The sequence below is a fragment of the Capricornis sumatraensis genome, chromosome 6, assembly GCF_032405125.1.
Source record: "Capricornis sumatraensis isolate serow.1 chromosome 6, serow.2, whole genome shotgun sequence".
NCBI classification, from domain to species: Eukaryota; Metazoa; Chordata; class Mammalia; order Artiodactyla; family Bovidae; genus Capricornis; species Capricornis sumatraensis.
In genome coordinates, this window is record NC_091074.1 from 33,914,553 (window position 1) to 33,938,889 (window position 24,337).

The 24,337-nt window shown below is 38.2% G+C and overlaps 1 protein-coding gene across 1 annotated transcript in view; it reads right to left on the reverse strand.

The window, feature by feature from the left end:
- The window catches only part of ADAMTSL1 (ADAMTS like 1), a 444,282-nt gene that overhangs the window by 260,091 nt on the left and 159,854 nt on the right, over positions 1-24,337 (reverse strand). Inside the window, exons 8-10 of the mRNA XM_068973576.1 lie at positions 19,132-19,243; positions 15,285-15,423; positions 2,000-2,050 (exon numbers count right to left, since the gene is read on the reverse strand). Coding sequence (XP_068829677.1) covers positions 2,000-2,050; positions 15,285-15,423; positions 19,132-19,243 — 302 coding nt within the window. The remainder of the gene's footprint in view (positions 1-1,999; positions 2,051-15,284; positions 15,424-19,131; positions 19,244-24,337) is intronic.

The following is a 24,337-nucleotide window of genomic DNA, read 5'->3' on the forward strand; positions in this document are numbered from 1 at the left end:
TGAATACTTACTTTACAGATATGGGGGTTGAAATCAAAGAAATCTTGGTTCAGTTAAATTTATATTTCTCTGTTTCATTCCATTTTTTTTTTTTTCACGTTTGGTTCTGGATCAAACCAGCAAAAGGATACAACAGTAGCATTCTTAAGTCATTTATTGTCTTTATCAATATAGACATAGGAAAAAGGGAGGGAGCTGATGAATGAAGTAACTCCTCAGTGAAAAACACTTTTAAAAAATCCCTAAACAATTATATATAGCATTAACCAAGTGCCCCCTTTCTTTACACCACCATCAAAATGGTGAAAAGTAAGTTTCATGCTAGTCACTGGAAGTATTTAAGTAGAACCCGGATAACACTTGCATTGGTTTATACGTGTGTGCGTGTACGTGTACGCTGCTGCTGCGGCTAAGTTGCTCAGTCGTATCTGACTCTTTGTGACCCTATGAAGTGTAGCCTGCCAGGTTCCTCTGTCCATGGGATTCTCTAAGCAAGAATACTGGAGTGGGTTGCCATGCCCTCCTTTAGAGGATCTTCCTGATCCAGGGATCAAACCCCAGTCTCCTGCATTGCAGGCAGAATCTTTACTGCTGAGCCACCAGGGAAGCCCATGTACATGTGTGTGTGTATACATATATATATGTATGTATACCTATATTGGAATGCATCTGCAGTGAGTGAGTGAAAGTTGCTCAGTTGTGTCAGACTCCTTGTGACCCCATGGACTATACAGTCCACGGAATTCTCCAGGCCAGAATACTGGAGTGGGTAGACTTTCCCTTCTCCAGAGGACCTTCCTGAACCAGGAATTGAACCAGGGTCTCCTGCATTGCAGGCAGATTCTTTATCAACTGAGCTACAAGGGAAGCATCTGCAGTAAATACACATTTATGCCTATTTGTGTAAATATATGTGTTTACACATGTGTGCTGAGTGGATGTGAAGGGTGGGAGAATGAAGAATCATGGGGCAGCTGAACTAAAAAACCTCAAGGTCCCCTTTTTGTAGTTCAATTCAAAGTATTTGAAGATTTTCAATCAAACTTTGCTTTATTTTACAGTTCCAAATACAATCATTTTGATGGCTTTGCTTAGTTTGAGATGGAGCAAACCACCATGGATTATTTCCAACTATTTGTGATCTGACTGAAACCTTGGGTTCTAAACAGCAGCTGACTCTCTGAAGTCCCAGTGAGTGAGGACAAGAGAGCAAAGGTCTTGCATAGCACAGAGGTGGCTTCAAACTCAAGTCTAATTTCTGCTCTCTGGGGGGCTGTTTCTAAGGTAGCAGGTGATATGCTCAGTAGCTAGCATGTTTTTCAGCTTCTCCAGTTTTCTTATAAATATATTAATAAAGAGGATAAGTTCTTTGAAAAGTTTCTCAGTCACTTTAATGATATTTTCTAGTTTTAGAAAATACTGTACTTTAAAAAAGCAATGCAGTACCTGGAATATTCTGTTTTGGAAAATAACAAAACTCCCCCCCCCCCAAATGTTATGAACAATAAGGATATGAAAAAACTGCCTTTTTGTATTTAATTAATTTCTCTGGAACAAAAAGAAGGATATTCAAAGCCCCTATGCAGAGTAATACCACATCTGGAATTTCACATTTGCGGTATTTGGATAATAATTCAGGCAGTGTTTGTTTAACAGTTAGCAACAGTGCTTTAATGACTAGGGTCCTATTGCAGAGGAAACACAGAAAAGGACAAAGGGAGTGAAAGAAAGACATAACATAAACCCATACACTGTATCTAATCAGAGTGAATTACTGTGTCCACTGCAATGTAATCCAATCCTATCTTAAAACGGTTTTTGAATGACAAGCTTACAGTCTGAGCAGACCAGTGTTATTCAGAAGCAAAGTTCAGGAGGGATTGCAAAATATACTATCTACCATCTTATTTTTTTACAGAAAAACACAAAATCTAGTATATATTTAAGAAGCAGAAGACTGAGTTACTAATTCTAGCATCAGGATGATTGAGTTACGTACCGAGGAAGGGGATGGTAGATGTCATAGGGCATGATCTGCTTGTATCCGTCACTGTTAGGAACAATAATGCCAACCCTCTGAGTAGAAGGTACACACAATAAAATAAACACTAAATGATTACATTAAACAATTTTTTAGACAAATGCAAAATAACATTAATAAATCGTCTCTAAAAAAACAACACTAAAACAGTTCAATATCTTTATGCTAGCTTCCTTTTGAGGATGGGGCAAGTTCTTTGACAGGACACCGTTTACTATAATTAGTTCTCTGATCCAAGCAGGAAATACCAGGGGAAAGGGTGGTGGCAAGAAAACTTGGCACCTCATCATTAACTATGACACAATAAGCTTGTAAATGTTCTTTAATCGCCCCAATTATACATCCTATGAGGTCATTATGATCATCATTATTAATGTTACTTCCAGATGCTCACCAAGCAATTTTATAGTTACTGTCTTGTTCCTGATGAAAGAGAGAGCTATATGTAAGAGTATGTACCTGGGGACTGACAATACTACGTACTGTGTATTAGCAAATAGGTAATGTACTTTTGGCAGATCTAAGGACCTGAGTAAAATCTGGAGATTTTAATATAACTTGGTTATATTAAAAAGGGAAGGGGAATGAGTGAACACAGTAGGCAACTATCAACAAAAGCACGTTCCCTACCAAAACAAAGGTAGGGCAGTTAAAATGAGATAATAAAGATGAAACATATTTTTTGGTGGTCTATAAAATGTGATATGGTGTTAACTGGTGGTGGTGGTGATTGTTTTGACTGTTGTTAGTATATCTGGTGCCGTGGGAAACCTGTGAGATTTAAGGATAAAGACTAAAGGAGCCAGAAGAAATGATATTTTAGGCTATATGGCTAATGGATTCACAAGATATGATATTATATATTCATATAATATCATATATTATATGATATTATGTGAAAGTCCTCAGAGGTCTTTGCTGCTGCTAAGTCGCTTCAGTCGTGTCCGACTTTGTGTGACCCCATAGATGGCAGCCCACCAGGCTCCCCCGTCCCTGGGATTCTTCTGGAGTGGGTTGCCGTTTCTTTCTCCAATGCATGAAAGTGAAAAGTGAAAGGGAAGTTGCTCAGTCGAGTCCGACTCTTAGCAACCCCATGGACTGCAGCCCACCAGGCTCCTCCATCCATGGGATTTTCCAGGCAAGAGTAATGGAGTGGGGTGCCATTAATGGATTCACAAGATATGATATTATATATTTATATAATATCATATATTATATGATATTATGTGAAAGTCCCCAGAGGCCTTTAGGAGTCTAATAAAGTACAGGAACCTACCTCACTGATTTCAAGTAAAGCCTCCAATTGACAAGACTTTCTTCTTGCTGAGCCCCCTAACTTGTGGGAGATTTATGACTCATGAATCTCAGATAAAACAAACTCTCTATCAAGAGTGGGAGACTGAGCTCAATCCGTGGATGACATGTATTTGCTGGGGCAAAGCATGGTAGGTCGTGAGCACTTATTTTACAACTGACAAATGATAGCAACTTCCTCTTCTGAAAACTCATGTATTCTAATCTGGGATGAATGGGTGAGTATATACTTATATATACATATTCAGTAAAATGTTTATGTAAAAATGGACATATTAAGACTCACTTTGACCTTATGCTCTGATACAGAATGATATAGCATGTGATTTTAATATGGCTAGCAAACCTAAGCTTTTGGGTAGAAACAGTGAGCTAGGTGTACTATGGAACAGAAAGAAAAAAAATAGTACTGGCTGGACATCATGACAGATAAGGAGGAAAGATGGAGTAATAAAAAGGGTAGTTCCTGGAGAAATTACTAAAAGGTAAGGGAAAGTTAAGTTTGAGAGAAAATGGGAAACAAATCTTTGAATGTAGATTTCTCAAGAAGTACAAACATTGGAGAACTAATCTAGTTATCTCACATGACTAAGTTTTCTTTAGTTGATTTGAACGGCTAAAGGTATTCACTTATATGATTAAATTTTCATGGTACATGTATGTGTACTACCCTTCAGTAACAATGTTCATGAAAATGAATGATGCCTTTTGAGGAAGCTCAAAATCCCAAGACTCTTAATGAACACAAGAATGGGATGAATATTAACATTAAACTTTTCTCCACGTTTTTCCAAGATACAGAAACATCCTATTCATTTTGATCTTATTTTGACAAGAAATCAGATATGAAAGGTAAATCCTGTCTTTTGTTAGGATCATGTGATCACTTCCCAGTAATTCTGCCTAATCATTAAGGAAAATTTTTTTCTAAAAGAACTGTTTTTGATAGAATTCCAACCTTCCAAAGTTCTTCTAATAACCTAGGTCTGATAGCAGATAATTAAGGACTACATAGAACTGACTTTTCAGTTATATTTTCGCTAACCCTAGTATCTTTTCTCATGCCTAGATCGAGATCTAAATGTAGAAATGCATATGGCAGCCTTCTTTCCTGGAAAGATTTATAGTTATGATTTGTCATTCTGAATATTAGAATGAACTGTTGTAGATCCCTGCCAACTGATTTATCAGCTGATGATATTTAAAATGGAAGTAGTAATATTGAAGGAGACAGGCTAGAAGAAAAGAAGGGGAAAAAAGAGGGAGTTATAGAATTCAAGATGTTGGGCTTCGCATTGGACTGATTGAGAAATTATGTTTCTGTTTGAACAAGAAGCTTTAAATCTGGATTCAGCAAAACTATAGCTATATTTGTCTTTCTATGGCATAGGTCATGGTGAAGACTCATAAAATGACTCCATGGCACCTGTGAAAACAGAAAGATTATCAAAACAATGGTGCTCTGTCCAGCCCTGTTGATGCATGTTCATGTGCATGGGCTCCGCTCTCTCTTGGGGTTTATGCCATGGCCCTGGCCTTTCACCACACTGTCACAGAGGGCCAGGCAGTGCTGCCTACACTCAACTTTCTATTGCTTACTCTTAAGGCACTTTGTCTCTTTCTTAGACAAAGTGTACCTACTGAAGAATGATGAAAAAGAACGTCATTTAGGGACTGTAAGAAGTTCTTCTTTCCATGCTCCGGTCTTGCTTTGCATGTGCATGTGTGTGCCTGCATATATATGTATGGATTCAGACATGTGTCTGAACATGAGGGGGTGGGGAAGGAGGCGAAAATAACTTTTTAAAAAATGATCACAATGGAAAATATAGTGAACAGTTGGTTTTGGGGTGAAATGATTCATTCTCCATTGCCTTCACTATTCTGACTGCTCATGTACTTTCTATGTAGGACAGTGGCCTGATTCCATCTAAAGTCTCCCAAATCAGGGGTCATGATGGGAAGAAGAGAAGATGAGGATGAAGAAGGGGTCACCATGAACTCATGCGGTATAAGTAGAAGAAAGACTCGCACGTCATCCTCTCATAGCTCGTGTCCAATGACACTAGAATGCTTCCTCTCATGACAAATTCATAGAAATAGTATGCAGTATATAACATGAAGACTTTTGAACCATTTTTTAATGACATGGAAAATGTTCAAATGCAATGTCAAATGAAAAAATCCCGTACAAAATAGAATAGACAATGTAATCCACTATATAAAGAAAACTCATGTATATATTGTCTATATAATCATTTTTGTAAAGTCTATATATATGTGTATGTATGTATGTACAAATATATTAGAAAAGGACTGAAAACAGTTATAAGTTCCTGGTGTTTGGATTAAGGGTGTTTGTTTTTTTTCCTTTCTTCCTTTTTATGCTTCCCTATTTTCAGGAATTAGAACATTTAAGTAAAACAAAATTACAAAATTCAACTCTGAGAAAGCAAAAGACAGAAACATTTGAAAGCATGATATAAATGGATGAAATGAGACTGTCATCTCAATTTCCACATGTCATTTAAAGATGATTGAGTCTGTGGCCTGAAACCATCTTAGGAGCTATTTTAGAACAATATCCTTGACTTTAAAAATCAAGCCATATTCAGGCTCACACTACTCAGGTGTGAAATTTACTTGTTGTGATAAATCTTTCTTTCCAAGAAAAGCCCTACTATAACTATCAATTCTATGAGCATCTGATTTGCCAGGTTCTGGGTTCTTCTGGAAATGGATCGCAAGGAGCCACTTTCATGGCTTCCACACTCCCTTTCAATGCCTCTCTCACAACCTCTTGGCTCTTCTCGGGGGCTGCAGAGCCTCATTTCTGACATCCTGACAGCTGGATGTGCTCTCAGTTTGTCAAACTCACCATTTTCAGACAATTCATTTTCTTCCCCTGCAAAGTGTCTCTTCTCCTGTGATCACTGTTACTGTTCAGAACACTGCCCTTCTCCTATCCACCCTGGCTGGGTACTGTGGGTCATCGTTGCTTCCTCTCTTTCCCATGTTCCCTACAGACACTGAGTTCTTCCAGTTGTGATGTCTGCCAAATGTATCTCGCTGACAGGAATCTAGCCCCCTTTGCATTATCCTTCTAACAGTTCTCTCTGCCTGCAGGCACTGCCTGCTCCAATCCAGCTCACTGTCGTCATAGCAACAGATACTTTACTTCCCAGTGATGTCCATAACACCTGGTGAAATCAAGTGCTACCTCTTCTAAAGCCTGTCCTTATGTTTCCTCTCAACATCTAGCCAGACAATTTTCTCTTCCTTTTTCAAACACCCATAGCACAAGCTCCCCTCATCACTTCTAACTATCTACTAACTTTTAACCATGTAAACATTTTCTTTAGTCTAACACCATGGGACAAAATCCATATTGGTTCTTTACTCTATCTTTTAACACAGTTCTCTGCACAGAGGCAATTAGTAAATAATCAGCCAATGAATTCATGCCATTGACGTGCATACATAAAAGCAAGCAATACAACTACCATCCTGAATGAAAGAAAGCAAATGAACAAGGTTAAAGAAACTCCTAAACAAGCTGCACTAAAGATGATGCATGTCTCTAGTCCCACTCCATGTTTTTTGCTAGCTCTGCCATCTGTGTGAAGGGCAGACTATTTTAGAGACTGGTTTGGCTGCTCTGGCAGGCAGGGGTGATTGGGTGACCTGGGACTGAGAAAGATAGTTGCATGGCAATTGTGCTTCTAAGCTGCTTGGCTAGACTCTACATCTCTTCTGTTGGGCATCTCCCAGAAACAGCCATGACAGTTTTAAAAACAATCTTCTCTTCCCTGTTTGTCTCTTGTGTCTTTTTAGAGAGCACACTGTTTCGTAACTGTACAACTCAAGTTCCCCTGGGCAGTGTTGTGGTCCAGATTCTGGTTGACTTGAATTTGCCATGGTACCAAGCACAGAACTTGGCACAGGATTGGTACTCAGTAAAAAAGATGAATGAAATTGTGGGTGGTGGGAACGGTTCTAGCACAGAAGAGAGTAATCTCCCAACAACTACAAGGCAATAGAAACCAATCTCTCCCCAAGCAAATGTTTATAATGGGGGAGGAGAAAAGTAATAAAAAGTTGGAAGAGACTCAAGCATCTGCTTTCTCATGAGTGGCAGAATGCAAAATAGCATGGCGTAATGAGGACAGGGGCCCCCTGAGGAATTGGGAGATGCAAGCTCTGTTCTCTACTCTGTTAATTTTCTTTCTGAGTGACTTTTGAGTGCATTACATTTGGACTTCTGCATTGGCCTTCTGCAAAATCTAAGTATTGTATGAAATCAGGAGTTTTATGATGAAGAACGAGTGCCTGGAAACCTGTCTCATGGAACTCTATCTTATCTGTCCCATTTGTACTGGCTCCTGAGGACAGAATTCAGAGTTCTGTGGTTCACAGACTGTAAACCACTAAACTAGGTACTCAACTCAAAAGCTCTCCTATTTGAAATTTGGTTTCTTTATGAAACACTGCAGGTATCCCTGTCATTTCGAGAGGCAAATTAGGATCTAGAAAACAAGGAACATTCTATAAATAGGTTAAACACTTTTTTCAACATGGTACCTACCACATGGTAACATGGTACCTATCAACATTCATTTATCTTTAAGAACCAGACCAAAAGAACCCTGCTTCATTGTCCAGGATTTGAAAACATTTTAAACATATATATTCATTTCTTTCTATAGGACCAACTAATGGAGAGTTTTTGATCATTTGATCCAAAATATCATAATTTCCTCACAACTATATTTCAATGGTTAAATGTTCTTGATATTAATGAATGGAATTTCAGAATTGCTTTTAAATAAATGGGACTAATATTTCCCTGGACTTTGTTTAGCTCTTCTCATACTGACCTAAGTGATTTGCTAATTGTTTGAGTAAACATCAGTATTTACACTGACATGAAAGAGACTTGCTTAATTGGCATATGTGGTCAATTCAAAGACCCAGGGTACCAAGTTTTGCACTGATATGGTTGGCAGTGTTGTGCTGGCTGTGGAGGTCTACAGTGGGCTTAAACCAGATCTCATGGGTTGCTGAAGGCATCATGCAACACCAGCAATCGGGTGATCAGAGTTCATGTGATACAGGAGGTTCTCTAGATGTAGAGGCACATAGGTTCATGATCCAGCTTTTCTTTGCCCACCCTGACTTGCAGCAGGCCTCATAACCTCTTTGGGCTTTAGTTTTTTGTCTGTAAATACAGATGATTATCTTTGTCTTACTGATCTCCTAGAAAAGGTAAAACTGAATAGAGATAAAGGATGTGAAAGCACTGTAGAAACTTCAAGTAGAAGTAACACTGGCAAGAAGCCATTTTATTTATTGTTCTCAGTAACAATAACTGAATTTTGTTGAGTGTTTGGCATCCTGCAAGGAGCTGTACATGCATCATCCTATTTACTCCTTATAGTTACTCCATGACAGAAATACTATATTCATTTGACAGATGGCAAAGCTAAGGCCTAGGGAAGTTCAGTAAAGTTAGTAAAGCCAGTAGAGCCAAACTGATAGATTGAAGGTAAAAATGAGAAGGATGATAATACCTGTTCTCTTCACTTACAAGTTAATTAAAAGAGCTGCATAAATAATTATACTTTACATATACAAAATGATCATTATTATTAGCGATGAGCTGGCTTGGTGGAATAACTGAATTGTCCCAATAAATGAGTTAGAGCTGATTGTCTGGATTGTCTCATGATGGGTATGAGGTCTATAAACCTGGGACGGGTATGACGATGCTCTCTAAACAGCAACAGAATTATGCTTTATTTATCTCATCATAAATGCATGAAAGTGCAAATGAGATTTTACAATGGTATTTTTTTATTGCTTATTCATTAGCTACTTAAAGTAGTATATTTAAATGAGGTTGAGAGAAAAGAAGGAAGTTGTCACTTCTCTAAATAATTTACCTATTTTAATAAAACAAGAGCTTCGTGACTAGGAAAACATTTCATTATACTTTAACCGCTTACTGATTATACCACTGCTTAGCTCTTACATGGAGTTCTCCCTTTTTGGAGATAGACAAGGCATAAACCCTACACAGATTAAATGGCAATGTCTCACAGATCGTTAAGTGGTTAAGTGGGGATTTTAGATAATGACACATTGGGATTTTAGGAGTTGCTAATTATCTTAATTTCTCAGGGTCATGCTTATTAAAAAAATCTGATAAATATGAATTGCTTTCATGAAGCTATTTCCTAGGAATTTGTGCATCTTGTTGATAAAACAGTAACAGAGGACTACCGTTATAGCCCCGTATACAATTTTAGAGTTCCAACTCCTTTCATGGAAGAGAAAGCTGATTTTTTGGTGAGTTTAGGAGTTTCTCTGAAGTAACATCAACATTATCATAACCGTGATCTTAGTCATAATAGCTGCAGCCACTAATGTTTATTGAGTGCTTATCATGTGTCAGGCACTCTACTAAGCTCTTGAAAAGTATTATACCATTTATTCCTTATGACAACTCTATGAGGTAAGTAGCTATTATCCTTACTTCAGAGGATGAGAAAACTGAGGCTTAGTGAGAACAAGTAATTCACCAAAGGCTACTCAAACCAGTAAGTGACAGAACCAGGGTCTCAAGCCAAGCTGTGTCACTCCAGAGTTGCCTTCCTAGTCACCGTGGTACTGTAACAACTGCTGTATTGCCACCGGACTAATCAGTCACCAAGTGATTGTGACTGGGTTTTACACGTCCACTGCATATACTGCCACTCACGATACAGATTTCTCTTGTCTCAGGATTTCAGTTGCATTAGGATTCAATTCTGAGCTTTTGTTCACACTTTGGTCCATGGCCAGGGGTGACTTATGCAATTTGCTGTCAAATTAAATGGAGCTGGACAAAAAAAGTCCACTTGAACTCACCAAGAACTGCAACATGGGGTATACAAGTTTGGGCATTTGCTTAGGACTGTTGCTCTGAATTCCTTGAGGGGAGGGAGAATCTGGATGTAGTTTCAGCAAAAAACAGATTTGTTTGCTAATGACTGTGACCATGATAGTGTGATGAGTGAGAGCATTTTTCGCTTAAAAAACCCTTGCCAATTTAAGCCCCCTTCATTACTGCCTTGGAGAGAAAAGCAGAAGTCTGTGCCAAAAAAAAAAAAAAAAAATCTGAAAAGGTGGTTCTCTGATCTTCTCACAAACAATGTCTTGCATAATTTCCCCCAGACAGCCTTAACAGTCTCACCAGTCTCCTAGACTGAGATATGTATGGCCAAATGTAGATTTTTTTTTTTTTTACACTGAAAGACACTCAGAAAACATAAGGTGCTTATTACTGGAACTAAAACTATGCCTTTTTAGTTTTTGCTGAACCACAGGCATACATTTGGAAACTTTCTGGGCACATGATCAACTTTACCCTTCGACCAAGAAGTAATGATCACACAAACTATTGCATAAAGCAGGAGGCACTGTGTTAAAATAAAAAAAACAAAAACACAATTTTCTCTTGTGTAAAATGGAAGCTATGATTATAGCATGGCAAGTACAAGGATTTTATATTTGATAAGATTACAAGCATCTTAGGAACTATAGTGTTAAATCAGTGAAGCAGTGTGCTCAGTCGTGTCTGACTCTTTGAGACCCATGGAATATAGCCCACCAGGCTCCTGCAAGTTAAACACGCCCAGATCTCTGATATCCAGAAGTGACATGCCTTTGGACTTCTGGGAGTGCCCATGTTGGGACCACTACCAAAACATATAGCATATGTGTATATAGTATTTGATGAGATGCCATAGCTCTGAGGCACCAGTGAGAAACAGTCTTCATTTCAGCTAAATGTTATTAAATTTTTAACTTCACTTTCTCTTCCTTCTCATTATAAGCATTGCTCTGGCTTCCTTTTTGAGACTGTTTTTGGCCTGGAAACAAAGTATTTTATCACGTCATTAAAGTGACTGTATAAACGACACCAGCAGAGAGCAATACAGCTTTTCTGGGATGGAGCAGCTGGCCCCCAGGTAAGCTCAGTTGTTGGTCATACAGTGAGAGGAATTAAAATTCCTGTCTCAGCAAAATGTCAAGTTACTACATGTCACAAACATTTGGGCTTGCTTTTGAATAATGGAAACCAAGAATGCTAAGTCACTGATTTCTAAGTGTCTATCATATAAGAATATCCTTACCTATGTTATGAGCTACAGATAAAACTGGATTATCTGTGGCAACTGGAAATTATTAGTGAATTTTATTGTTTTCATAAGTCTCTTAACTTATCAAAATTTCTGAGTTAGTGCATGAGAAGTCAGAAAAAAGCCATGAAAACATAAAAATTATTTTGGAAAGAATAGGCTATATGTCAACCATCTCTTTAGCCCCAAGAACGACTAGATGAATCCATCTACAACCATGGAGATCTATGGATGCTGTTGGTGAGTGAAATGAGTAAGTGATGTCTTTCATTAGTTCAAATGTATAACATTGACTAATTATAAAGCAAATTAATGAGAACAGTGAGGCTACTCTGGTAAACAGAAAAATTGGGCATTAAGGGTTATAGTAATGGTTATCACATCCTGTTTATTTCTGAGTTATTTTGGTTTTATATGTATAGTAATGAGAAAATTCTTATTCCATAGAAGCAGTTGCTAATGCTAACGATTTTTATAGTTCACCTTAATCTTAGGATATTTAAACAGATCCTAATAGAAGAACTTAACAATGAAGGCAAAAAGTATTTCCTTTGGTAGTGAAATATTTTTACTGTTGCTACAACAATTTTTACAATTTAGCTTAGCCTGAACAAGTTAAGATTAGTTTATGTTTGAGTATACTTTTTGTGAGTTATTGTTTAAATATACTTCTGCTGCTGCTAATTCACTTCAGTCGTGTCCAACTCTGTGCGACCCCATAGACGGCAGCCCACCAGGCTCCCCTGTCCCTGGGATTCTCCAAGCAAGAACACTGGAGTGGGCTGCCATTTCCTCCTCCAATGCATGAAAGTGAAAAGTCAAAGTGAAGTCTCTCAGTCGCTCAGTGTCCGACTCTTCACAACCCCTTGGACTGCAGCCCACCAGGCTTCTCCATCCATGGGATTTTCCAGGCAAGAGTCCTGGAGTAGGGTGCCATTATACTTTGAAATATATAAAATGAAATTTAATGAAGCAACTCCATGGAACAACAGCTTATAGGTACAGTTGGAAAATCACTAATTTAATGCAACAAATAACGTTCTCACCCCACTAGTGGGTGAGAAAAATAAGGTCCAGAAGGGTCTTTTTGCTGTCCATGGTACTTCCCAATCTTGACAGGGAATAAATGTGGCTACCTAAATGGGATTTTGCTTTCAAATAAGAGGCTCACAATCCTAGTGTAATACAGGAAAAGTGGAGATCTATCTCAATGACTAATAAATTTCTTTTGATATTCCAAAATATGAGACTTTATCTGTTCTAAATACATCTTGTGTTTTCCCTTTTAGGGGCTTCTAAGTTTGGACACAAAGAGGTTAGTTTATTGTCACCAACAAAGGTGTTGGTTTAATGTCACTAGAAAAGTGAAAGTGTTACTTGCTCAGTCCTGTCTGACTCTTTGCGACCCCAGGGACTGGAAGAATCCATGGGATTCTCGAGGCAAGAATACCTGGAGTAGGTAGCCATTAATTGAACCTGCATCTCCCACATTGTAGGCAGATTCTTTACCATCTGAGACACCAGGGAAGCCCTTAATATCATTATTAGGCAGTTAAATCTATAGTCAGAAAATAGTTCCTTGAGTGCTTGATTCTGCTATGTCTGATGGGAAGGCAGACTTATTTTATTGAGTTTCTTTAACTCCTTTTCTCAGACTATCACTTCTTATTTTCTCTTGAAATTCAGAAAGGTTGCTCTGATCCCAGGTGTGTAAATGAGTTTAGTGAATTTCATAGCAATTGTGCACTATCTTACCCTCAGACTAGAGTATCTACCTTTCCTAAAGCAGTTTCCTCTTAAACTTTTCTTTCTGCTCAGTCTTAATTTTTACAGCTTTGTTTAATTATCTCTGTAATAAAAAAGCAGCATCCTGACATTCACTTCTTATTTTTCCTTTCTCCTTTTCCCACTTCTTTCTCTCTCTGTTTTAATAGCCACCTGTCCCAACATTTATACATGTGCTGTATTAGATGTTTTAAAATAACACAGACATAGAAAAAGCATCAATTTTACAAAATTCCTTCAATGTAGAATGGCCTTTTGCTCTTAAATAATAAGAAATAGACCAAAAATATTACTCCAACAGAAGATGGGTAAAAATCAGAAACCAGAAAAAAATGAGTGGATTTTTTTCTGATTATAAACATGTTTCTTAAAATTGTTAAAAAATACTTTTATTTCACAGCTGTTTTTCATGACCATCTCTTCACTGAAGTTTTTTTTTTTTTTTTTTTTGAGTAGAGGGGAAAAGCTTTACATGCAATTATGGGAGGGGAATCCTTCATTTCTCCTAGAAATACACACATAAATTTTCTTGGAACTATATATAAGAGCTTCAAAATCTCTATGGCTAAGTCAAACTGTTTGAATTGAGATAACTATGCTTTTCGGTCACTGGTCCTCCTGGTATAGATATGGATAAAGATGCATGTAATAACTAGAAAACTTTAAACTAGGGTTGAATTGCATGAGTTAGAATTATCTTGGCTAAAAATACCTCATATCCTTAATATTTCCAAAATAAAGAGGTGCAAGCAAAATTTTCACACCTCATTTAGTTTTTATACCATAGCCAATCTTTAAAATGTAATTTTCTGGTGGAATATGAAGCAAAATTAAACTTCACTGAAATTATATATTTATAAAATATCTATTCTTCTATTTCTTTAATGAAAATCTGTTATTTTGAGTTCACTTTTACCAGCTAGATAATATGATTTCTATGAGTAAATTAATATTAGATATTTCATATCACATGTAGAATTTAGAATTTCTGAATGTGAGGCAGAAAGAATACAAGAAAATATACTTTAGAAAATTAACAGCAGAAAACAAAAACTCAAATTGCCTACAATTCAACGATAGAATAATTTTCATCCACTTGGCTCATGTAGTAGTCCATCTATTCAAATTTTATGAATATACAATTAGTAAGCTATGATTTAAAAAAAAATAACTGAGGTATTCCTCAGAAATCCAAGGCTCTAGGAAAGGATTCCCTATCTTTTGTTCTACATGATGAGTTTTGTAGGAGAAGAGTTTTCATACATCCTCTCCCACTTGTTGAGGATGACTAAGCCATATTAACAAAGAGAATGCCCAGGAAGTGTTGAAATTAAAAAGGCAAATGTTCACCATGAAAAGATTCCTGACCCATACTTCTATGACTACTTATCATCAGGGATATTTCATTCATTAGTCTGGTTCTTGATCCTGCAAATAACTGAGGGCCAACTATGGTTTCCCCAAAGTAAACATATGTGGCAAGTGTCAAGTGTTTCTTTAGGGCTTCTAATTAAAAAGATCTTTTAAAAAATCTATTAGAAATCAGCCCTGCTTTCTATTCAACAAAGGCTGAGCTTATTTAAATGTGGAAGAACTATTCTAAGGCTGATTTTTATTCTAGTTCATTGGTGTGGCCCACCACAGGCTAAAAAGAATCCTGAGAACACTATACCATCACGTTTGTTAAGAGTAGAAACAAGTAACTGGAATGAAATGAAATCAGAAGAGAAAATGTCTCTGCAGAGTGCTTTACTTGCAGCCCTACCAATGGAAAACCCATGGACCCTGCAGTGGCATTCTACAACAGCAAGAGTAAGAGGCAGGGGTCCTAATAACCCACGACTAAGAATGGACACCGGGCAGCAGCACTTACTTATTTTAAACTAAACGGTTTTTAATTCAAGAAGCTTATTTGAACTTGATTTATGTTTACAGTAAATAAACTGGTAAATGTGACTGACCTGGCTGGACAAGGATCCAAGTTGCACTCCTGAAGCTTAGGCTTGGGTTTGATGTTCTCGGGGTAATAGTGACAGTACTGGTCAGCAACCACACGGTTGCTCCGAAGATCGTAACACTCAGCCGATGTTAGCTGGTAACCTGTGGTATCAAGCCATTTGGGCAAGTTTCAATGTATACATCAATGCAGTGTATTCCCTTAGGCTATTTTGTCCATCTCATATTAATGAAAATTCTTTCCCAGTGCTCCAGTCATTTCCAGGACCAAAGAGAGATAAATGGAAGGCTTGTTAATTTTTACAGGCCTCAAATGCTACGTTTTTCCACTCAAGTTTTAATAATTAAATGATACCATAGGGTTTGAACTACATAAGGGTATAGCTATAACACTACTGTAAGAACTATTTTTATTAATTTGCTTCATATAATCTAAAAGTCTAACATAGAATTCTGTATCCAAAAGATACTTATTTACAAACCATCTCATGTAAGGATGCAAAACTGCCTCCCTTGTACTTGGGGCATCAGGGTGAATAAACTCCCAAATTAAAACAAAAAATTAATCCCAACACTGTTCCTCTTGGTCAGTGGTGACCCATAATATAGAATCAGCTACCTACCTGGAAACAAGTGTTTTCCTTTGCCTAAATTCAACCGGAAGGGATTGAATGGATGTAAGTTGATGACTAAGACCTAAATAGCAGCCATCATGAAAGCTCAAGTTTTCCTACACAACCAAAACAAAACCAAAAACTTCCTACTGTTCAATTTTTGTTTCAAAATCCTTTGCCATTTCTAACTGGGTAGCCAATGTTTCTTGATTTACATGTGCAAATTTCTACTGTTTAGAGAAATCCTTTTTTTTTTTTTTTAAAAAGAAATTATGCTGCTGAATAATATGAATCCTACTCAAAATATGTATTACTTTTCCTACCTGCCTCTTTTTTGTCCTGTGAATTTCTGGTGGTATGGTGATGAAGACTTAGATTCTTGGGGTGAAAAGTAAACGTACATAGAGTATTTTTTAAAGTTAGGGCTTTTGTATCAGTCTAACCCTCATCAACTCCAAAATATATTCCCCCTGGACAGCGGTTGAATACTGTTGTTGTTAAACATGTGTTAGAAAGTCAGATTTAGAGTGGTTAAAAATCTTGCAAAAGATTTCAGGAAATCAGAGGGAGACTTATAAACCAGATTTCCTGACTTGAGGCTGTGTTCTCAGACCACCCACAAAAATTAATTGTTCATTAAAGACCTAAATAAAGAGCTTTTAACAATTTTACTGTAAGGATGAAAAGTATGGAAAGTAATGGCTAAAAACATATGTTCCACTTATTTTTTTGTCTCATAAGAAAATAAAAAAGCAAAATGATATTTTATAAAAGTAAATATACTTCTGTTTTTCAATTACATTATACTTCAAGCAGATAATCTGATGATAAGCTAATTATTTTATAAGGTTTCCAGAAAACCATTTCTACTTAAGGATAGAATTTTATCATGTAGTAAAATGTGGGCACAAGCAGTAAGTAAACACTGAATGTGAGATTATGATTTTTAAAAACCATAATTTGTCAGCTTAAAAATGCAGCTGGGAAGCTCTTCTAGAGTGTGTGAAATGAAAACTTGGAACAAAAATGAAATGAAGGACCAAAATGGTCAGGTAATTGTGTTTTCTAAAGTTTCACAAGGTATTTGATGTAGCAATTCTTAAGACTTAGCAAAATATTCAACTAGTTGAATCTGGAACTAGAAACATATAAAGGAATTCAGAGATCATTTCCTCAGAGATTTTCAAACTACGGTCCATGAAGTGTGAGGGAAGTGTTAGTCACTCAGTCGTGTCCGACTCTCTATGACCCCATGGTCTGTATAGCCAGCCAGGCTCCTCTGTCCATGGAATTCTTCAGGCAAGATTACTTGAGTGGGTTCCCATGCCCTCTTCCAGGGTATCTTCCCAACCCAGGGATCGAACCTGGGTCTCCTGCACTGCAGGCAGATCCTTTACTGTACGAGCTGCCAGAGGCTGGTTTCTACATCCTTCAGATCTCTGAGCAATGTTCCTTTATCTGGCTTCCTAATACGATTTCCTTTGAAGGAAGGGTTTGAGAGAGCAACACATTTGTGAACTGCTGCTGGTTCTACTTCTTCACTTAGATGTGAGGAAAATAAAGCCCAAAGTGTTTAACTTATATATGACTCTAACATCAATTGCCTTATTATATAGTAAGCCATTATCAAGGTTACTGTAATTGCACTCCAACAGCAGCCCTACGTGAAACTGTCACAACAGGCCTATTATTGAACTGCTATTCTCTCAAAACACGGTTTTTATTAAAAAAAAAAAGAAAAATAATTTCTTAGGTTTCTTTTTTTGAAACTTCTTCCTGTGTTAGTCATTAACAGGTGTATCAAAACAACATAGTCCCATAAACATCAAAGTAATTGGCACTTTCTTCTTAAAGTAATTTTCTATGTAGCACAGACAGAGCGACTGGAAACATTATTTTATTGAAATGTTTAAAATGTTGAATTAATAATTATGTAACAATCAAAGGAAAGCACTTATTTTTAAGGTAAAATCTAACACTGCTCTATAAAACCTCATTTTTAACTGTTCACATTATGCAGACATAGGTAACACAGCTGAAGATGACTTATATGTTCTTATAGTTTTATGAGAATTAATGGATAGTCATTTGTCTCCATTTTGAGGTACTATCCTTTTTTCTTGTCAAAATAATACAGTTATACACGTGTGGATTAGTTACTTAAACAGTGCCAATTAACAGGCTTTCATGAAGATGGAGCTAGAATTTATTTCATGTGCTCATTTTTAAAGGAATAGACATACAATTTTATAACTGTTAAATTACCAAAATTTTCAAAAAGGTACTCCACAAATACTGGCTCACTTGGCAATGAAACTAAAATATTCATAGACTGCTGATTACCCTTCTGGAAAGAATTCTGGTAACATATGCCAATAGCCACAAAAATTCTGAAACTCTTATGAGTTTAGTCCAAGCAAATAATATGAAGGGAGAAAAATACTTAGGTATTAAGCTATTCATTACATTATAAAAGAAAAGTTTAAATGAAATGAATGATCTTCTGTAAGTATATAGTTAAATAAATTATTGTAAAATAATCAACGTAAATTATTATGTAGCCATTTAAGTAACCATTAAAGAAAAGAGGTGGGGAGGGGACCTTTTCCAGTAACACAAAATGCTGTTCATGTTACAGACATGATGGAGCAGAGATGGGAATTCATCTGGCAACTTTTCAGGAGAGATGTGTTTTAATGTATAAATAAGGCAAGTGGCATTCCTTTTATTGCATGGATGATGGGGTAGAGCTGAAAAATAACTGAGCCTAAGTCTACAGTGCATTGATTTTTTTTCCCTAGTAATAAACTATTTTCTTTAAATTAATCTCTGATTCTTCTTGGATACATCGTGTGATGTAGAAGACCTGACAAACAGTCTTCATCTGTTTCCTGAATAGATAAGTTCCTTCAGCCAGAGGAATAGTTTGTTCTCAAATGAGCAGAACTGCCTCCAGACTAAGTTGTTGCCAGGCTATGACATTGCTTGTTCTGAACTATAATGAATCAAGGAAAGAAGGAAAGACTATTTCCTCTGATGGGACTCTATGGCCAGAAAACATGCATGGGGCATCTAGACTGAGGTATCGACCTCACGGGAAGGCTTCAGGATTTGGCCCCATTGAGATGAAAGAATCTGGTCCACACAGCACTTCCATATGCTAAAGCAACTCTATTCTTAAAAGCTGAGTCTTCCCTCATGGATGCCAAGAGCTTCTAGACTAAGTGAACGCCATTACCTCCTCCACAGGTTGCTGAGCAAGGAAAGAAGTCCGTCTCCCTCCATCGGTGGATGATAGGCTGATAGAAGATGAACTGGACTGTACTGTTCTCGGGCCCCGAGCTGCGGATCTGCAGGAAACAATGGCAAAGCACAGGAAATAGTGTGATGGAGAGGTGCCCTCTGGGCTCCTTGTAGCTTGGACAAGGATGTGTGGTAGTGATGATGGTCTCAGGTTGTGTCAAGGACCGCACTGGGAGAGAAGGGGCAATGGCAGCATCACCCATCTTACCATCTAGCCAGCAAATGGTCCTTGCAGAAACCATCACTATCATCACTTCAGTTCTGCAGCCACAGAACAAGGTCTCAACATGTGATTCTAGCAAGACTGTATCCCAAGCCACTGACTCCGTCACCCTCTTTTATTTTCACCCTCTCTGGTACAACAGGTAAAATTGTATGAATTTTTCAATGTAGGTTCAGAAATAGATAATTGTTCTAAGAAAATTATAAATGCAATCTGCTTCAAAACCACTAAAGGTACCGTCACTGTTCAAGAGAAATAAAGAGCTAAAGAATTAAGTAGCTCCTCTCACTCTGAGACTTCCCTGGTGGCTCAGACAGTAAAGCGTCTGTCTACAATGTGGGAGACCTGGGTTTGATCCCTGGGTTGGGAAGATCTACTGGAAAAGGAAATGGCAATCTACTCCAGTACTATTGCCTGGAAAATCCCATGGACAGAGGAGCCTGGTAGGCTACAGTCCATGGGGTCGCAAAGAGTCGGACACGACTGAGCGACTTCACTATCACTATCACTATCTCACTCTGAAACATACTGGGAATTTCCTGGCAATTGAGTGACTGATAGATCTTAATGTGCAAAGTTACCAATGGAAAGCTCACCGAAATGTAAATTCCTGAGTTCAAGCCCAGAGATACAGGCAATTTAAATGTAGAGAGTCCAGAAGCCAAATTTTGAAAAGCACCAACTTACATTACAAAAGCATTTATTTCAAATAAAACAGGTGTTTATGGAAATTATAGCTCTTCTGTTTTTTTAAAAGAGGGGAATGCGAGGCAGTTCTTTCAAACTATTAATAATCCTTTAATAGTTGAAAAATACAAGGTTGAGGAAACAAAGTCAAACTGAAAGAGAAGGAAAAGTATCCAACAGGAACAATGCATTGCTTTTACAAAGACAAATGACACACAGTATTTGAACAGTTGGGCAAAGGCAAGGCTTGGGCTATTTCTTATACTAAAGGAAGGTCCATGGAAAGTCTGGTGGACCGCGTACTACTCCAAGTCCATCCTGGAAGTTAGAGGAGCAACAGTTCACAGATTAGCGTCCCATACGTCTTTGCTAATGTTTTCAAGCTTAGCATCGTTCCAACTGCCCTTTACTAGGAGAAATTGATGGGTTTGGGCTTCAGCTTTTTTTTTTAAGATAGCCTTATTTTATTTATTTTTTTTGCTACTGAGTTTAGAAACGATTAAGCACCTATGGTACAAAGAAAGAAGGATCAGGCGCTAACCCCTGTATCAGTTTTTGGCACTGGGATGAGAATATGAGATGTTCCTCAGAAAATCTGGGAGGATTGCAAAGGGCAAAGATGAGAGGAAAGCTATAGAATATCTCACATTATGCGAGGTTCTGACTCATGGAGCATCCCAGTTTTTCCTGATTAGAATAAACAGTGATACGATTCCCTACTTTAAAGCCAAAACAGCTGAAGCAATACCTTGTCTTTCACAGAAAGGGAGCATTGCCTACAGATTAGTATTTTTCAGTCTCATGTGTCAGATACAGGATATCTAACTGCTTGTTTCAGTTCAGTTCAGTTCAGTTCAGTCACTCAGTCATGTCCGACTCTTTGCAACCGCATGAATTGCAGCACGCCAGGCCTCCCTGTCCATCACCAACTCCCGGAGTTCACTCAAATGCACACCCATCAAGTCGGTGATGCCATCCAGCCATCTCATCCTCTGTCATCCCCTTCTCCTCCTGCCTCCAGTCCCTCCCAGCATCAGAGACTTTTCCACTGAGTCAACTCTTCGCATGAGGTGGCCAAAGTACTGGAGTTTCAGCTTTAGCATCATTCCTTCCAAAGAACATCCAGGACTGATCTTTAGAATGGACTGGTTGGATCTCCTTGCAGTCCAAGGGACTCTCAAGAGTCTTCAACACCACAGTTCAAAAGCATCAATTCTTCAGCGCTCAGCTTTCTTTATAGTCCAACTCTCACATCCATACATGACCACTGGAAAAACCATAGCCTTGACTAGACAGACCTTTGTTGACAAAGTAATGTCTCTGCTTTTTAATATGCTGTCTAGGTTGGTCATAACTTTCCTTCCAAGGAGCAAGTGTCTTTTAATTTCATGGCTGCAGTCACCATCTGCAGTGATTTTGGACCCACCCCCCCCCCCCCCCCGCAAATATTCACTTAGCTGGCTACAAATACTTAATATTGATATAGTTGTCATTCTATTGCCTTTCTCCTCCATTTGTTAACTCTACAAAGGCAAGTACATTCATATTGCATACTCTTCTTTCTTCAGCATCATCCACAGTGCTTGGCACACAGCAGGTATTCAAATAATTGCTGAATGAATGTATGAATGAACCAACCAATGGATGATAGTGATTATGGTCCTTTCAAGCATTTTCAGAATTGCAAACTATTATTTGTGACAAATTCTTGGAAGTGTTACAGCTTCTTGAGAATTTGGTGGCAAGAGTGGTAAAGAACCCACCTGCCAATGCAGGAGACATAAGAGATGCAGTTTTGTTCCTTGGATCAGGAAGGTCCTCTAGAGGCAGGCATTGCAACCCACTCCAGTATTCTTGCCTGGAGAATCCTATGGACACAGGAGCCTGGCAGCCTACAGTACATGGCATTGCAAAGAGTTGGACACAACTGAGGCGACTTAGCATAAACTGCCAGAACATCCCCAAATTAAAATATAGTAGGCTGAGGCATTCCCTGGTGGCTCAGATGGTAAAGGAGCTGCCTGCAATGTGGGAGATGTGGGTTTGATCCCTGGGTTGAGAAGATCCCCTGGAGGAGGGCATTGCAACCGACTCCAGTATTCTTGCCTGGAGAATCCCCATGGACAGGGGAGCCTGGCAGGCTACAGTCCATGGGGTGACAAAGAGCTGGACATGACTGAGCAACTAAGCACAACACAAAGGCATTCAATAAAGGCTACCTTTTTCTGTACATCTTGAAGTTTTCTTGAAGATGTGGCCAATCATTTCTTGTCGATAAAATGTTGGTAAAATTGATTATGTTGATAAAATTCATAAAAAGAAGCAGATTGTTACAACATAGCCCTTGCCCAAAAGTATTTTCTGCCTTCCTATGAAAGCTATCACTTTAAATAGGATAGTAGCAGAAAGGGCTTATAAAAATGCTAGTTATTATTGGAATAAAACATAGACTCAATTTTTCCACTGTTTTAACAGTTGGAAATGCTAAGATTCGAGGTTATTCAGTAAAAATAATGAAAAAAAATGTTAGCACCCAACTTTATTTTTACACTTCCTATAGTGTTTTCTAGTCCTCCTAGAATGCCAGACCTCAGTACTGGGAGATATAGATAACAGTTCAGCCCACAGGCCCTTGGCTCAGGGCTGCATGAGAGATGTTGGTTATGGATTTACTCCCCAAAGTACTTGAGTAGGGTAGTGGATCAGAGATGCTTCTTTAGAAATAATAACTGAAACGTTGGCTAAGGAACAAAGAGGCGGAAGCAATGTGTCAGGACTAAGATGCTGAGGCAGGGCAAACTAAGGTTTAATGGGAGGCTGGTCTTGGCGCTCATATGGAGAAGGAGGGCAGAGAAGAACTGAGCAGAGTGGAGCCAGAGGAGGCAGGACTGGACAGGGGCCTGCCATTCTCAGTGTCAGAGAAAGGTGAGGAATTGGTTCTCTGACTCTGTCTTCAACCTAGCTGTACCATTGGTAAAATAAGGTGGGGAACTCAAGAGAAATGCAGTGTACAGTGGAATTGACTGGCATAAAAGAGCATATTTATTGGAGGAATCACTATCTGTAAAGTTTGGGTAGGAAAATTAATTACTACTTATTACATGCTTCTTTCTTTCCCCCATAGTTAATTTGGTGTTTTCCTCTCTAGAATGTTTGGCTTACAAAAATGATTTTCCCTTTGTATGAACACAGGTGGACAGGTATGGGGTGGCCATCTAGAGACAGGCTGGGTGGTAGGGTGAAATCAATCTGTATTTAAACATTTGCCAAAGTTCAGCCTCCATGAGAGAAAGGAAATGATGATTTCAATCCTACCTGAGATTCACAGGCTGCCCAAATTTCACAAAGTCTATCTTTATCACATTAGCTTGTAGCAAGTATCTGTAGCTTTTACTATCTGTTCATTTTATTTGGGTACTTAATTATAGTCATCACTATTTCAAAATTTCTATTCAGTGTTTTTTCTCTCAAATAGCATCAGGAACTAGGAAAGGGCGGATGCCATATTTCAAAGTCAAGCTGCCCCATGCATGAAGTATCTCCTTAGAGAAGAATACACATGAGAGTTCTGTAAACGTACTTCATGAAGTGGACTCTCATAACTTCGTGTATGTGATTTCTGCTTAGGAGCCCTGCCTATTGTTTCGCCTTTAATAAAAACAATTTGGGGGATGCTGAATTATGTATGGGGTTATGCTTCCCTGATAGCTCAGTTGGTAAAGAATCTGCCTGCAATGCAGGAGATCCAGGTTTGATTACTGGGTCAGGAAGATCTGCTGGAGAAGGGAGAGGCTACTAATCCAGTATTCTTGGGCTTCCCTTGTGGCTCAGCTGGTAAAGAATCTGCCTGCAACATGGGAGATCTGGGTTCAATCCCTGGGTTGAGAAGATCCCCTGGAAAAGGGAACGGCTACCCACTTCGGTACTCTGGCCTGGAGAATTCCTGTATAGTCCATGGGGTTGCAAGGAGTCAGACACGATTGAGCGACTTTAACATTCACTTTCATGCTTAAGTCTGTCCAGAAAGAAATATGAAGGTGTCATCTCTCCTTAAATATCCTAACTTTGCAAATAGAAACCACCAGCTTTCTATTCCTTAGAGTACTTAGGCAAAAATTATGCTATCAATCTTCCTAATCAAATTCCCCAACTATGAAAATGTAATTCATTTAGAAAATTATCCTCTCTAGGAAATAACTGTTCTTTACTTGTCAGTATATGAATTGTGAAT